Source organism: Haliaeetus albicilla, chromosome 2 (genome assembly GCF_947461875.1).
Source record: "Haliaeetus albicilla chromosome 2, bHalAlb1.1, whole genome shotgun sequence".
NCBI classification, from domain to species: Eukaryota; Metazoa; Chordata; class Aves; order Accipitriformes; family Accipitridae; genus Haliaeetus; species Haliaeetus albicilla.
Window position 1 is genome coordinate 80,283,177 of NC_091484.1, and position 15,041 is coordinate 80,298,217.

Here is a 15,041-nt window from a genome sequence, read left to right on the forward strand (position 1 = left end):
CTGGGACCGTCTCTTCTCTTCAGCCTCGCCACGACGGGGCACAGGGAAAGACCCCTCTCCTTCCCAGAGGCAAAGAGCGGTGGGATGGATGGCCGCACATCAGGCTCCCCCCCTCCTTGTACCACCGACGCCGGAGGTGACCTGGTGTTTTCGTTTGGCGAGACTGGCCCTACCAGGAATGTGCGCAGCAGGACGCGCAGCCAGCGCGCCCCGAGGAAAGGCCCACATTGGATCCCTCGCACGTCACCTCACGCTGGACTTTGAGCCAGGCGTATGTACTTTTCTAGGAAGAGCAGCCACGCTTTCCCAAGAAGGGGCAGCCGATGGGAGGGGGGATGTATCAAAGCCGCGGCCCTCTCCCCTCCGATGGAGGGGTCAGTGGGGAAAACCCGCATTCCCAGGTCCTCCTTCCCACCTCCTCGCAGCAAGGAGATTCCCCTGTACGGACATGGGGGCTACCGCTGCTCGAGCACTGGCCACCGGCACCCGCACCCTGCTCAGAGCGTTGCTGCAGCTCCCACTCAGCCCCACCAGCCGGGGCCCGGCGCGTTGGCAGAGGCGCCGGCTCTCAGACGAGGATCGGCTCCAGCCCCATTGGTGGCTTGGCTGGTTTCCTTTAGAAAACTATGAGGAGACCACAGGATCCACGAGACGGGAGTTGAGGAGGACCTCAAGAGCCCAACTCTTATCTTTCTTGGTTTGTGTTACACCATCGCGAAGCTGTCAGAAGGCAGGGAACCTGCCGTTCCCAACAGCCCATCTCCCTGCTTTCCCATCTCCACCCTCTAAGCACACCTGTAGGACCTGGCCCGTATCCGCCACCTGACTGGCAGACGTCTACACTTCAAGTGCCCACTGCCATCTTCTCATCTCATCACTAAATAACCTCACCCTTCCCCTTCCCTCCTGGCAGCTCGCACACCACAGACCTCCGGCCACCCTCCTCCTCGTCCTCCAGACCTGCCCTAAGGGACCCCTGCGCTGGTCGATGTGCTGGACCCCACACGTTCCTCCAGCAGTCTCTGGTGCGTAAGCATCTGAGCGGCTTACACCATTCCTCCGCACGACAAACACCAGGGCAGGAGTCCTCAACTGATGTCCTGCCCTCTTGCAACGGCAGGATTTTGGCAGCAAGGGCTCACTGGGGCTCTCATAAAACGCTGCCCGAGACATGTCTTCCCTTGGTCTCTGTGTGTAACAAGGGCTTTTCCCACCCGCAGAGGACTGAGCCACTGCTCGCTCCGCTCTGGAGCAGGTCAGGTACCCTCAGAGAGCACACTCTGACGTCCACCGCGTCTGTGCTGCCTCCTCCTCCCAGCCTGAGGTCTGACCGCAGCTGCTCTTGAGGTTGCAGCAGCCAGAAACTTGCCTTCTGGTGCCAATTCGGGGGGGATTTAACCCTTCTTTTTGGTCCAACCTGTTCCCCACCTTTGCCTCACCCACCACAGCCCCTCCTGGGCCTCCTGTCCCCACGACATGCCACGTGCTGTGGAGCCACGTGCCGAGCGTCTCACCTGTGCAGCTCCCGTGGTGAACGATGACTCTCTGGATCTCGTTGAAGTCAGCTACATATTCAGACGAGTCACCCAGGCTGGTTCCCGGGAGGTCCCTCGGAGGGGAGACGGAGCCGTAAGGGCTCTCGCAGGCTGCCTCCTCGTCCGGACTCTGGAAGCTCCCCTCCGACTGCCCTGACATCCCGTGCAGCTCAGGGTTTTCGGGGCTGTCTTCAGGAAGGAGCTCCTCCGTTTTGATCACAACCCTTATGCCAGCTGCAGCAAAGAGAGATTCCCACCCGCCATCATTCCCAGGAGCCAGGACGAAGAAACCGCTCGTGACAATCCCCGCCGGCTCCCCGCGGGCTGGCTCTGGCTGCTGATCCTGCAGAGGGGTTTCATTTGCTCGGCCACTTCTGCTCTCCCTTCAGCCCCTGCCCTTCAGCCATCCCTGCCACGCTCCTGCCTCTCGCCTGGGATCCTCCGCAGGCACAGGGGACTCGCTCTGCCCGGCCCGAGGACTCGGTGCCTGCAGCTCAGCACCCCTCTGCCACCCCACATCCCCCAGCAGCAGCGCTGGCCTGGCAGCTCCCTGTGGGCAGAAGATGATTTTTCTCTTCCCATTGGCCTCAATTTAACTTCAAGAGCCTCGTGACCAAGAGCACAGGCAGGGGGTCGGAGCGACCCCGTGTCCGGGGCCCAGGGCCAGAGACCAGCAGCAAAGCTGACACCGTCTCTTCTAGGACACCTCCTTATCTCCTTATCAGCTCCCCTTATCTCAGAGCAGAAGTCGCTCCAGGACTCGAGGTCCCTGGTGCCTCACTCCCAGCCCTGCCCTTGGAGAAACCCCTCAGCACGCCAGATCCCTGCGCGGATCCCAGGCTTCCCTGCCCCGGAGGGATGATGCTCCAAGGATAAACCCAGGCACCATCCACACAATCAGAGAGGGTGGAGAGGATTTTTTGGGTGGATGGATTTTCCCAACGGGACCCGATTTTCCTTTCTTGCTGGGCACACCGGCTCCCTGAGGACCTGGGCCAGTTGCAGATCCTTCCCTTGCTGATGGCTCCTAGTGCCCAACTCTCCGGGCTCCACTTGCCCTGGTTTATATGTCAAGCTGTACCTGGACATCAAATCTCTAATTAGCCAAACCTTTCCCGCTCGTATGCAAGGCTCCTCCTGATAACCTCCTCAGGCACAGCTCTCAGCAACACTTAGCCTCGGGGGGGGAGCAGCTCCTCTGAACACAACCTACGGCTCCCCTCGCGCTAAGCTGCCATCTCACCTGCGGTGGCATCGGTAATGATCTCGCTCTCCTCCAAGTCCTGCTCGTTCCTGACCCGCGATTCCTCTCCTTGCTCGATCTGAGACAAAACACCAGGTTTGGAAATTGCATAGTCTGTTGAGAGACAGAGGGATGGAGAGAGGGATTACTGCACAGGGAATCCTGGTATCGACTTCCACCTCTCCCCAGCACCCAGGGGGACACATGAAGACACTTGGGAACATCCACAAAGGGTCTGCAGGCAGAAAAGCACAGTGCTGCAGGCTGGCTGGCCTCCCCGGATGGGCAGAAGGGATTCAGGGAGACAGGAGCTGAGGTGCCATACACAGAGGAACCAACTTTGAGAAGAAACTCGACCTGTGTGTTTTTCTGGAGGGGTCTTAGAACTTCTCAGGCAAATGCCTGGCTCTCCGGAAACCAAAAGCATTTCACCTCTGGCCCCAGCAGAGCCGGGATTTCTCCTGCAGCTTCAGTAGGAAATGCCCCAAAGGAGCATAGCTAAGACCGCATCAGTTTTCCCCCCCGCAAAAGCTTCCTCTAAAGGGGCCCGTGGGCTGGTACCCGCCGCAGATCCAGAAGATGAAGAGAAGCCCTTCCAAAACCCACGGGGAAGGTGCTGGTTTTTCCACCAAGTAACTCTGGCTGGACGGGGCCCCGGGAGGTCTCCAGCCCACCTGCCCGCGGGCGTCCCCCACTCAGCCGGGACAGCATCTCAGCCCGAGCTGGGAATGAACCCGGGCACTGCCAGAGGGATGCCCCGACCTGGACTAGAAACATCCTCCTGTGGTTTCAAGTCTCCTTTTAAAATGGGACATTTGGGTCTCAAGGGGATCCGAGGGGATCCCCAAGGAGGAGTCGGAAGGTGCCCAAGCCTGTGCGCAGCCAGGAGCCCCAGAGAACCTGCCTTCACCAGGGTGAGGACACCCCGTATTTACCCAGGGAGATCAGCGACTCATAGTTCCCCTTCATCACGTTCTTGTACAGCTCCTTCTGCCACTCCTCCAGCTTCTCCCATTCCTTGTCATTGAAATAGACGGACACGTCATCAAACGTCACCGGCACCTGCAATCACAAGCAGCACAGGTTCAAGCGGCTGTCTCGCTCCCCGAGAGCCCAGCGTGTTATCTCCGGCTGGCAGCGCAAGCAGCTTGCTCCTGCTCGGACACGGCCAGGCTTCGGCTACTTCATGGCCATCAACAAGTTGGTTTTTATATTTAGAACAACTCCTGGACGAGCATTTCTAGGAGATTAAAGGTCTCGGCCAAACGGCCAGTTGCCAGTGGTGAACTCAGACTGTGATTTCCCCAAACGACACTGACCTCCTCCTCTCAGTCCCTGCACTGGCAGGGACAACTCTCCAGAGGTGACCAGGCTTGCACCCGCCTGGAGGGAACATAAAGGAGATAAAAATCGGGCACTGGGGCTGGACCTCATCTCTATTGATGAGCTGACGTAAAACCCCAGATTCAATTACCCCAGAACTCGAGGGAAAACTCTACCCGGGCCTGAAGGGCTCCCAGTTATCATTAGTTATTGTGTGCAAATTGGCTGGGAGCAAGACTGCAGCTTTCAAGCCTGTTTGCCGAGTAATAATTTCTAAGGATAAATTCAGGATGCGCAAGCTGTGCTGCGTTTGGATGGAGCTCTTCAGAGGGAAACGCAGTGCTCGGCTTCTGCTCCTTGACTGCACTAACGGGGTGTTGGGGCCTGAACCCCCTTTTTCCAGACCCCCTCCGCTCTCTCCGGCGATGTTCACTTTGCGATGTCCCACATGGTCCCATCTGCAAACTTTCCTTTAGCGAGAGGGTCATGAAATGGAAGTTAGGAACTTAATGTTGACGGTGGGCTCCTTCTGATGATCGGCAAAGCCCAACTGTGAGCGCGAGAAGCTCGTCCGCCTTCCCCCGAATCCCAGAGGTTCCCCCCTTCCCCACAGCAGCAGCTCCTTCCCCAGCCCGGGAGACCCCCACCACAGCGCCAGGGTTGTAAAAGAAATGGTGGTTAAAAAAAACAGAACCACCAAATCTGCAGGGTTTCTCTCTCTCAAAAAAAAAAAAAAAAAAAAAGTCAATCACTCCCGGGCTGCGCAGCGCAGTGAAGAAGAACCGAAACCTCTGGCCTGAGCACGGAGGGAGTTCCCCTCGGGCCCATCTCCCACCACACGGGGGTCCCAGCCGGGGAGATGCCGGGAAGCTGCGAGGGGCAGCTCCGCTGCCTCCAGGTCCCGACGGGGAGCCACTCACCTGCGCCGGGGCTCTGCCCGCTCACCCGCTGCATCTCCCCCCCCCATCCTGCCCTCCATGAGCGTTTTGGGAGCTTTTCGGGTGCAGATCCGGACTCCTGCACCCCAAGACACCGTTACCTTGGGGACTTCCCCCTTCCTGCCCGGGGGCAGCCGCAGGATCCAGAAATTCCTGTTCTTCAGCAGGTTCTCCATGTTCTCCAGGCGCCGCTGGAGCAGCCCGTACTCCTGGATGAGGGTGCCCAGCGCCGCGCACTTGCTCTCCAGCTGGTTCCCCAGCTCCGTCGCCGTCTTCTCGCAGTCGATCAGCTTCTTCTCCGCCATCCCCGTCCGACCCTCCAGGTCAAGCAGGCGGGTGGAATGAGAGTCCACTTTCCTCTCCACCGCCTGCACGGCCGCCACCACCGTCAGGGACAGCTCGGCCGTCTGCGTCTCCCGCTCCGAGGTACGCTCGGCACCGGCCACCGGCCGGAGGGGCGAGGGGCAGCGCGGTTGCAGCACCGGCTCCGGCGCCTGCGGGCAGAGGGGTACGGGGGGTCACGGCGGGGAAGAGCGTGGGGGGAACGGGACACCCCCCCCCCCCAGATCGATAGGGACCCCGGTGGGGGGGGTGGGGGAGGTGCTGCCGCAGCCCCCGGCACTCCCCAGGGTGGCGGGGACGGACGTCCCCGTGTCCCCGCAGGGCGCTGACCCCGCTAAGCCGCTTACGGCGGGTCCCACGGGATGTTTTTTGGGGGGGGGCACCCCGACACGGCGAGGACGGGAGGTGATGCTGGGGGGGGCTGTGTGTGACACGGGACAGCCGAGCGAGGGGACACCCGGGGGGGGGGGGGCGGGAACTGTCAGGGCAAGGGTGCTCCGTCGCCATGGGGACCGGGAGGTGACACGGGGCGGGGGGGGGGGGCTGCCTGTCACCGGTGGGGGGAGACGGATCTGTCACGGGGCGGTGGGGGTGCTCCCCGACCCGCCGGGGCCGGGAAGAGGCGGCGTGGGGGGGGCGCGTTGCGCGTCGGCGGGACGGGCAGGCCCGGGCCCCGACGGCAGCTCGGGCGCCGCCGGCCGCGGAGGCCCGGCCCGGCCCGACCGCGCCGCGCCCCCCCTCCCCTTCCCCGCCACCGGGGGCTGCCCGTCTCCCCGGGGGGGCGGCCGCGGCCCCGGGCTCTGACAGCCCCCGCCGGTTCTTCCTTCCCCCCCCCCCGCCTCGCCCCGACTCCCGCCCCGCCGCCCGCCTCGCCGCCTCCCGCCGCGGCCCCGACGGCGCGGCCCGCCCCGACGTGCGGCCCGCGGGCCGGCCGGGCTAAAACGGCGGCGGACCGGGCCGGACCGGGCCGGGCCGGGGACCGGGCCGGGGCGCGGCGGGCGGGCGCCCCTTACCTGAGCGGGAGCCCCCTCGGCCATGGCCCTTTGTTCCCTGCCCGGGGCCCCGGGGGCCGCGACCGGGAGGATCCAGCGCCCGTTCGCTCCTTCACCTCCGCCCGCCGCCGGGCATCGGGCTGGGCCCGGGGCGGCGCGGCGCGGCGCGGCGGCGGCGGCGGCGGGGCGGCGGCGGCGGCGGCGGCGGCGGCGGTGGCGGGGCGGGGGCGCGGCGGGGCGGCGCGGCGGGGCGGGGCGCGGCCCGGCCCGACCCGACCCGACCGGGGGTTAGGCGTGGGGGGGGGGGGGGAGGGAAGGGGGGGGGAAGGGGAGGGGCGGCGGCGGCGGCGGCGTGAGACCGAGCGCGGCTCCGGGTCCCGGCTCCGCCGCTCTCGCGTTTGGGCGCTCCGGCCCCGCCGCTGCCCCGCCGAGCCGGCAGGGGGCGGGCGGAGCGCCGCCGCCGAGCGGGGCCGCGCCGGGGGCCGCGCCGGGCGGGGCGGAGCGGGGCGCCCGCCGATACCGCAGCGCCCCCTGTCGCACCGACGGCATCACCGCCGCCGCCGCCGCGCACCGTCGGGGCCCCCCCCCCCTCCCCGGCCCGGCCGGGCCCCGCCACTGGGGGAACGGAGCGGGGCGGCCCTGGGGGGGGGGGGGGATGTGCCCGGGGATCGGGCCCGGGAGCCCCCCCGCGCGGGAACTGGGGAGAGACTGGGGGAACTGGAGGGGGACTGGGGTGACTGGAGGGGCTGGGGAAACTGGGGAAGGACTGGGGGCAACTGGGGAGGTGCTGGCAGCAACTGGGAAGGAGCTGGGAGGAACTGGGAAGGAGCTGGGAGGAACCGGGGCAACCCCAGGGGTAACTGGGCTGATGGGGGGAACTGGAGGGGGACTGGAGGGGTCTGGAGGGGGACTGGGGGAACTGGGGAAAGACTGGGGGGAACTGGAGGGGGACTGGAGGGGTCTGGAGGGGGACTGGGGGAACTGGGGAAAGACTGGGGGGAACTGGAGGGGGACTGGAGGTGGAATGGGGGGAACTGGAGGGGGAATGGAGGGGGACTGGGGGAACTGGGGAAAGACTGGGGTGATGGGGGGAACTGGAGGGGTCTGGAGGGGGACTGGGGGAACTGGGGAAAGACTGGGGGGAACTGGAGTGGGACTGGAGGTGGACTGGGGGGAACTGGAGGTGGACTGAGGGGAACTGGAGGGGCGCTGGGGGAACTGGGGAAAGACTGGGGGGAACTGGAGGGGGACTGGGGAGAGATTGGGGGGAACTGGGGAAAGACTGGGGTGACTGGGGGGAACTGGAGGGGCATTGGGGTGACTAGGGGGAACTGGGCAGAGACTGGGGGAACTGGAGGGGGACTGGGGGAACTGGGAAGGGACTGGGGGGAACTGGGCAGAGACTGGGGGGAACTGGGGGAACTGGGGAAAGACTGGGGGGACTGGAGAGGGACTGGGGAGAGTCTGGGGGGAACTAGAGGGGCATTGGGGTGACTAGGGGGAACTGGGCAGAGACTGGGGGGAACTGGAGGGGACTGGGGGAACTGGGCAGAGACTGGGGGGAACTGGAGGGGAACTGGGGAAAGACTGGGGGGACTGGGGGGGACTGGGCAGAGACTGGGGGGAACTGGAGGGGAACTGGGTGATGGGCAACTGGGGGAGGACTGGGGGGAACTGGGGAGAGGCCGGGGTGACTGGGGGGAACTGGAGCGAACTGGGGAAAGACTGGGGGAACTGGAGGGGGACTGGGGAGAGACTGGGGAGAACTGGGCAGAGACTGGGGTGACTGGAGGGGCTGGGGAAACTGGGGAAGGACTGGGGGGAGACTGGGGGAACTGGAGGGGGACTGGGGGAACTGGGAAGGGACTGGGGGGAACTGGGCAGAGACTGGGGGAACTGGGGGAACTGGGGAAAGACTGGGGGGACTGGAGAGGGACTGGGGAGAGTCTGGGGGGAACTAGAGGGGCATTGGGGTGACTAGGGGGAACTGGGCAGAGACTGGGGGGAACTGGAGGGGACTGGGGGAACTGGGCAGAGACTGGGGGGAACTGGAGGGGAACTGGGGAAAGACTGGGGGGACTGGGGGGGACTGGGCAGAGACTGGGGGGAACTGGAGGGGAACTGGGTGATGGGCAACTGGGGGAGGACTGGGGGGAACTGGGGAGAGGCCGGGGTGACTGGGGGGAACTGGAGCGAACTGGGGAAAGACTGGGGGAACTGGAGGGGGACTGGGGAGAGACTGGGGAGAACTGGGCAGAGACTGGGGTGACTGGAGGGGCTGGGGAAACTGGGGAAGGACTGGGGGGAGACTGGGGGAACTGGAGGGGGACTGGGGTGACTGGAGGGGCTGGGGAAACGGGAAGGACTGGGGGCAACTGGGGAGGTGCTGGCAGCAACTGGGAAGGAGCTGGGAGTAACTGGGGCAACCCCAGGGGTAACTGCGCTGCCCCCCCCCCGGCCCGCACCGTCGGGCGCCGCCATGGCCGGGGGCGGGGCCTGCGCCGAGCGCCCCCTGGCGGCCCGCCCCGTCCCCCGAGACCGCCCCCCCCCCCCCGCGGCCCTGCGGCCTCGCGCCCCGCGGGCCTCTGAAATGGCGGCCGGAGGGCGGCGTCGCCATGGAAACCGCCCCCCCCCCCCCCACCGGCCGGGGACGATCCTACACACGGACACGTACATACATACACGTACATACACACATGTACACACACACACCCCCGCACCGGCGGCTGTCCGGGCTCGGCGGGGGCGGCACGGACCCACCGGACCCTCCCGTCCCTTCCCGTCCTCGCCCACCCCATCCCGTCCCCTCATGTCCCTTCCCGGTCTGTCTCGTCCTGTCTGTCCTGTCCCATCCTGTTCTGTCCTGTTCTGCCCGGTACCACCCCATCCCCATCCCGTCCCCATCCCGTCTCATCCCACCATACCCCATCCTGTCCCTATCCTGTCTCATCCCACCCCATCCCCATCCCGGCCCCTTCCATCCTGTTGTGTCCTGTCCTGTCTTGTCATGTCCCATCCTGTCCCATCTTGTCCCATGCCCATCCCATCCCAGCCGCCTCCATCGTGTTGTGTCCTGTCCCGTCTTGTCCTGTCCTGTCCCATCCCATCCCATCCCATCCCATCCCATCCATCCTGTCCCATCTCATCTCACCCCATCCCCATCCCATCCTGGCCCCTTCCATCCTGTTGTGTCCTGTCCCGTCTTGTCATGTCCCATCCCATCCCATCCCATCCCATCCATCCTGTCCCATCTCATCTCACCCCATCCCCATCCCATCCTGGCCCCTTCCATCCTGTTGTGTCCTGTCCCGTCTTGTCATGTCCCATCCCATCCCATCCCATCCCATCCATCCTGTCCCATCTCATCCCACCCCATCCCCATCCCATCCTGCCCCTTTCCATCCTGTTGTGTCCTGTCCCGTCTTGTCATGTCCCATCCCATCCCATCACGTCCCATCCCATGCCCGCCCCGTCCCACCCAGTCCCATGCCCTCCCATCCCATCCCATCCATCCCGTCCCGTCCCATCCCCCAGGCACACCGCCCCAGCAGGGCCCCATTCGTGGCAGCAGCCCCCTGGCACACAGCTTCGCTCCCGCTCCTGACCTCAGGGACCCCCGGCATGGGGCGACAATGGGGGGAAGTCGGTGACACCAAACACAGGGAAGGGCAGGAAACCCTTTGCTTTGTGGAAAAAGGGAGGGGACGAGGCCGAATCCCGTCACTGCTGCAATGCCGGGGTGAGGAGCACAGGCTGCCCACCGGCACCCACACTTGGGGGGCTACAACACCCATCTCCACGCACCCAGGGGAGCACAGGGGTGTGACGGCAGGTGGGGACCCAAATTAGGGACAGGGGACACTGGGAGCAGCTCTGGGATGGGGACGGGTGTCACTGCCTGGGGTTTTTATGTCCCAGTGCAACTGGGGAAACTGGGATCCAGGGGCAGATACTGGGCAGAGGGGGTGCCTGAGCCCAGCTGCTGGAGGGACCCACGCTGTGCACATGGAGAGAGATCTATGTGTATTTATCATGCGTGTTTATTTCCCACTAGTGGATCTTCATCGCAATCAGCCAGAGAGGGATCAGGATGCGGCCACTGGTGCTCTGGTTGTGTGAGTGCCCGTGATCTGGGCTGCAGGCCATGTATGTATGCGTGTATATATATATACGCACACAGAAAGAACATGTATACACCATCACAGTACATACATGTATATTTATGGTGTCTCTGTGTGCTCATACGAGAGCCGTGCTCAGCCCCGCTGCTGCAGCACCTGCCCTGTGCTCGGGCTGCCGGATCCAGCACGATGCTTCTTCCCCTGCCGTGAGCCGTCCTCTTCCCTCTTCCTCTCCCTCCCCAGCACCTCCATCCCCGCACCCCCCCCTGCACTGGGCAGCCCCATCCTGCCTGGTTGCTCCAGGGAGCGTGGTGTTGGGGCAGAATTTGGCCGGGGTCACTTGTTCCGGCTCTGCGGGCACCCAGCAGGGTTTGGGCTGGCTGAGGATCCCTGGCACCCTCTGGTCTCAGCCCGGCAGCGAAGCCGGGGACCTGTAGGCCACGCACGCCACGTCCCTGCGCTGGCTCTGGCCCACGGACAGGGCCCACGGGCTGCCCTGTTTGCATCCCACGTTTGGTCCCAAGCCAGAACCACCCTTTGGGCACCTGTCAGAGCTCTGGGGGGGCTCTGGTGGCTGCCCCCTGGGGGGGGACAGGCTGCACCACGGGCAGGACCTGGAAAGGGGACCAGGATCCAGCAGGGAAGAGCCTCGGGGATGCTGGGCTGGGGGGGGAGGCTCTTGGAAGGACAACGCATCCCCCCTCCCCAGCACCCTGTGTGTGGTACAGCCAGCAGCTTCTTGCAGCAGCAGAGAGGAGCAGGAGCCGGGGGGCAGCTACTCTGTACCTGGCTCCAGGGTAGGAAAGGGGGAGAAATAGGAGCTTCCACCAGCCAGGGCTTGGGACCCGTCTGCTGCAGCCACGGCCACCACCCTGCAGGGCTGTGGGCCAGGTCACCAGGGTGGGGGGGGACGGTGGAAGAGGGGGGGACATAGGGACAGCTGAGGTCTGGGTGCAGAGACCCAGGAGCAGCCCAGGATGCTGGTGGTAGGTGGGCCAGATCCAGCCTCTGGGCTGGGGGGGAACACAGTCTGGAGCTGTGCCAGTCTCCCCTCCGCAAACACCCCAGGAAAGAGGGGACCCCGACCCTGGCATGGGTGATGCGCTGCTGGGGAAAGGCAGGACCCTCCTGGGACACCACAGGGCACCCGCTGCCCACCCCCCCCCACCCCAGCCGCCAGCCCCACATCCCCGGGGCTCAGCCCCACCAGCTGGCACTGCGCTCCCCAGGACGCGCGAGGCCCTGGCACAGCAAGATAAAACGGTGCGCTGCCCTGCGTGGGGGCCAGGCCTGGCAGGAACAGTTTATTGGCAGCCCCCGGTACAAAGAACTTGGGTACTTGCGAGCGAGGAAGCGGCAATGCAAACCCAGCGCGGCCCGGCTCGGCGGCTGCCTCTCCGATGGGCAGCAGGCACGAGTGAGCCCGGCCCGGTGTGCCAAGGTCCTTCCAGCTCCGCCAGGATGCCATGGGGTGCCGCAGGGCCCAGGCTGCCCTGTCTGGCGAGAGATGAACGCGCAGCGTCAGCAGCTGGACCCTCAGCAGAGCGTGCCAGGGCTCTTCTCGCCTGCCGCAGTCGGTGCCGGAGGGCCAGTCCATGAAAACCCAGCTCCGAGGCGCAGGGCGGTGCTGCAACTGCACACACTGGTGCTTCTCCCAGCATAGGACTGTCCCGGCTCTACCCCGCAGCAAGGCCTGGCGGTGGCCAGCAACTCCTCAGCCATTGCTGCAGCCTTATTTGTGCGTGGTGCAGGCCAGCTCCCGGAGCCGCGCCGTTATTCTCGCATAAAACCGAAATCTGCTTCCAGCCACAGTGGCAGCAGAGAAAAAGCTTAAAAATACGAACCCCAAATGCCAGACACCAACCACAGCAGCCCCAGAGCCGCGCCGAGCAGCCTTGTTTGCCAGACCTGACTCCCCAGACGCTCGGCTTGGCTTGTGCGGTTCTCCAGTTGTGCAAGTTACCTGGAAAAAGCTAATAAATAACAGCCGGGTGCCGGGCAAGGGTGCTGCAGGCGTCACTGTGGGAGAGGGGCGAGCAAGGACGAAACACAGAGTCTGGCGAGGGGACTGGGGCTGCCATCACTCAACCCAACACGGGCTTCAGAATGGAAACACTGTATTGACAGACTTTACAAAAGTTATTACAAAACACAATCACAAACCAGCAGCTGACGATACACAGCGGAAGAGACACCACTTATAGCCACCTCAGGAACAACACTAATTAGCTCCGAGAAGTCAACCAATATTTACACAGACATCTGAAAAACTCCGGTCAGTTATACATTTAAGTGTTTTAGATCAACTGTGAAATATAGTGCCACACGTTTCCTTGTAGTATTATAATAATAATAATAATAATTAATAATAATAATATAATAATAATAATAATAATATACTACTTCTAGATTAACTAAAAACCAAACAGCTCTTTACAGGGGTTAGGAGAAGTTGCTTTCACTCGTCTGACTTACCTGAGTGTGAGACCAAACCCAGTTAAAAAATAATAATAAAATTGCCTTCATTGACAGGAGTTTGTGTGATGGACCAGCGGCTCCATTCCCTTGGGCCAGAGGGAAACTACAGCCTGACTGGTGCCAGTAACATCCTTCGAAAGAACAGAGACGTGTCCTCCTCGGGTAAGTTACCCGACCGCGCCTCCACACGCTGCCTTTCCTGACTCCTCCTGCTCCAATGTCCTCAGCCCCTTCTCCTGCTCGTCCTTTCCTCCTGCACCTACTTTTTCTCACCTTGCTCTTTGCCGCTCTCTCCTCTCCGCTTTTTTGCCTTTGACAGATCCCGCGTCGTGCCCCTAACCACGTCTCTGCCTCGCCTCTCTTCCCTTCATCCCAGCCCTGGCCTCGCAGCACGGGGCTGCCATTCGAGGTCCGGCAACGCAATGGGAGTGGGCGGCTGGTTGCCTGGGAATGGCACCTTCCTTCCCTCCCTCCCTCGCGCTTCCAGCCTTGTGGTGAAACGAGTGGAAAAAAGAAAGCGAAAGCTTGTCACTCCTGAATATGCACAAAGATAGGTGGGGAAACACCTGCTAAATACGGACCCCAGAGAATCGCTCGGGATTATTCTCTACAGGCAAAATCCAAACCTGCGTAGGGAACAACTAGTACAAGGCCTACGCCGCTATGGAAGTCCCACGTAACCCCGCGGGGTCGAAGAGGTGTCTAGGCCGTCTGATCAGAGTTTTTAAGAGGAATTCCTTTGATGCTTCAACAAAGCGGGCTTTGTAGCATGACCACATGGATTAGCTGCGATACAAGTTCACCTCCCATCATGCTGCACGTCCACCTGCTAGACCGTCATCGTAACTGCGAGCCCTTCTGCCCCGGCCTCCCACCACAGCGCTACTGCTTAGTTTCTTTTTTCACACAGAAATGGCCGGTTTGAGTTGCCGACTCCAGATTGTGCTGCGAATCCTCCATGGGCCGGGGGTTGCGGGAGTGGATTTTCTGGTGACAATTCAGAGACTCTTTGTAGCGGAAGTGCTTCCCACAGACGGGACACTGGTAGGGGGTCTCCCCGGTGTGGACCCGCCAGTGCTTGAGCAGGTGGTCCCGCCGGATGAAGCTCTTCCCGCACTCGGTGCACTGGTACGGCCTCTCCCCGGTGTGGATGCGCTGATGGCGGATGGCTTTGGAGAGGTCTCGGAAGTCCTTCCCGCAGTAGGTGCATGTCAGCGGCCCATCGCCCTTCCCCGTATGGAGCTTCTGGTGCAAGATAAGGCTCACTTCCAGGCTGAAGCTCTCCTTGCACTGGGAGCAGGTATATGGTCTCTCCACCATGTTGTTCACCTGGTGCCTGACAAAGCCGTACTTGAAACCAGAGCCCTTCTCCCCATCGGGGCGCTTGGACGGTTTGGAGCGGGAGGGCCCTTGGGCTTTCGTAGGGGTTTTGGATTTCTGCCTGAAGCTTTCTCCGTGCTCCAGGGAAGTGCAGGCTTCCTCGCTGGCATGCGCTTTCTGATGGGCGGCAAAGAGCTGCTTGTCCAGGAAGCTCTCCCCACACTCGCAGCAGATGTACGGCCCCTCTACTGCGGCCACATCCTCAGGAATGTCCTTCTTGGCCAAGTCTCTCCCGCGGCGAGCGGAGCGCCTCAGCCCATTGCCCGTTGCGGTTCTCTGCTGCGGGGTCGATCCGCTCCGGTTCTTGCTGCTTGGCTTGACCTCTTCCTCTGGGCTTGAGAAAACCTCTTCCCACTTTCCCGCCAACGAGCTAGGAAGCTCAAGGCTTTCGGGACCTTCCTCATCACACTGCTGTTCATCTGGCAGAGCAGAGACATTCATGTCATTTCTTTGAGATAAGAACTGCCTCAGTATTTAGACCGCAATTCTCTCGGGGCAGAGTTGGTCTCTGTTGTACGCTCAAGACAGTACGTGGCACTACAGGGTTGCAAGTCCCCTCTGGGAGCTACCTAAGCAGTACTGGAATACAACCAAAGCTGAAGTATTTTGACTTGGAACCATAGAATCATTGAGGTTGGAAAAGGCCCTTAAGATCATCGAGTCCAACCGTTAACCTAACATTGCCAGAT

The 15,041-nt window shown here is 62.8% G+C and overlaps 1 protein-coding gene across 1 annotated transcript in view; it reads right to left on the reverse strand.

Moving 5' to 3' along the window:
• Positions 1 to 15,041, reverse strand: part of LOC104315965 (uncharacterized) — a 42,471-nt gene that overhangs the window by 3,141 nt on the left and 24,289 nt on the right. The window contains exons 25-31 of the mRNA XM_069799933.1: positions 13,856 to 14,771; positions 11,834 to 12,101; positions 5,961 to 6,317; positions 5,141 to 5,533; positions 3,714 to 3,840; positions 2,779 to 2,892; positions 1,515 to 1,769 (exon numbers count right to left, since the gene is read on the reverse strand). Of these exons, the coding sequence (XP_069656034.1) occupies positions 1,515 to 1,769; positions 2,779 to 2,892; positions 3,714 to 3,840; positions 5,141 to 5,533; positions 5,961 to 6,317; positions 11,834 to 12,101; positions 13,856 to 14,771 (2,430 nt within the window). The remainder of the gene's footprint in view (positions 1 to 1,514; positions 1,770 to 2,778; positions 2,893 to 3,713; positions 3,841 to 5,140; positions 5,534 to 5,960; positions 6,318 to 11,833; positions 12,102 to 13,855; positions 14,772 to 15,041) is intronic.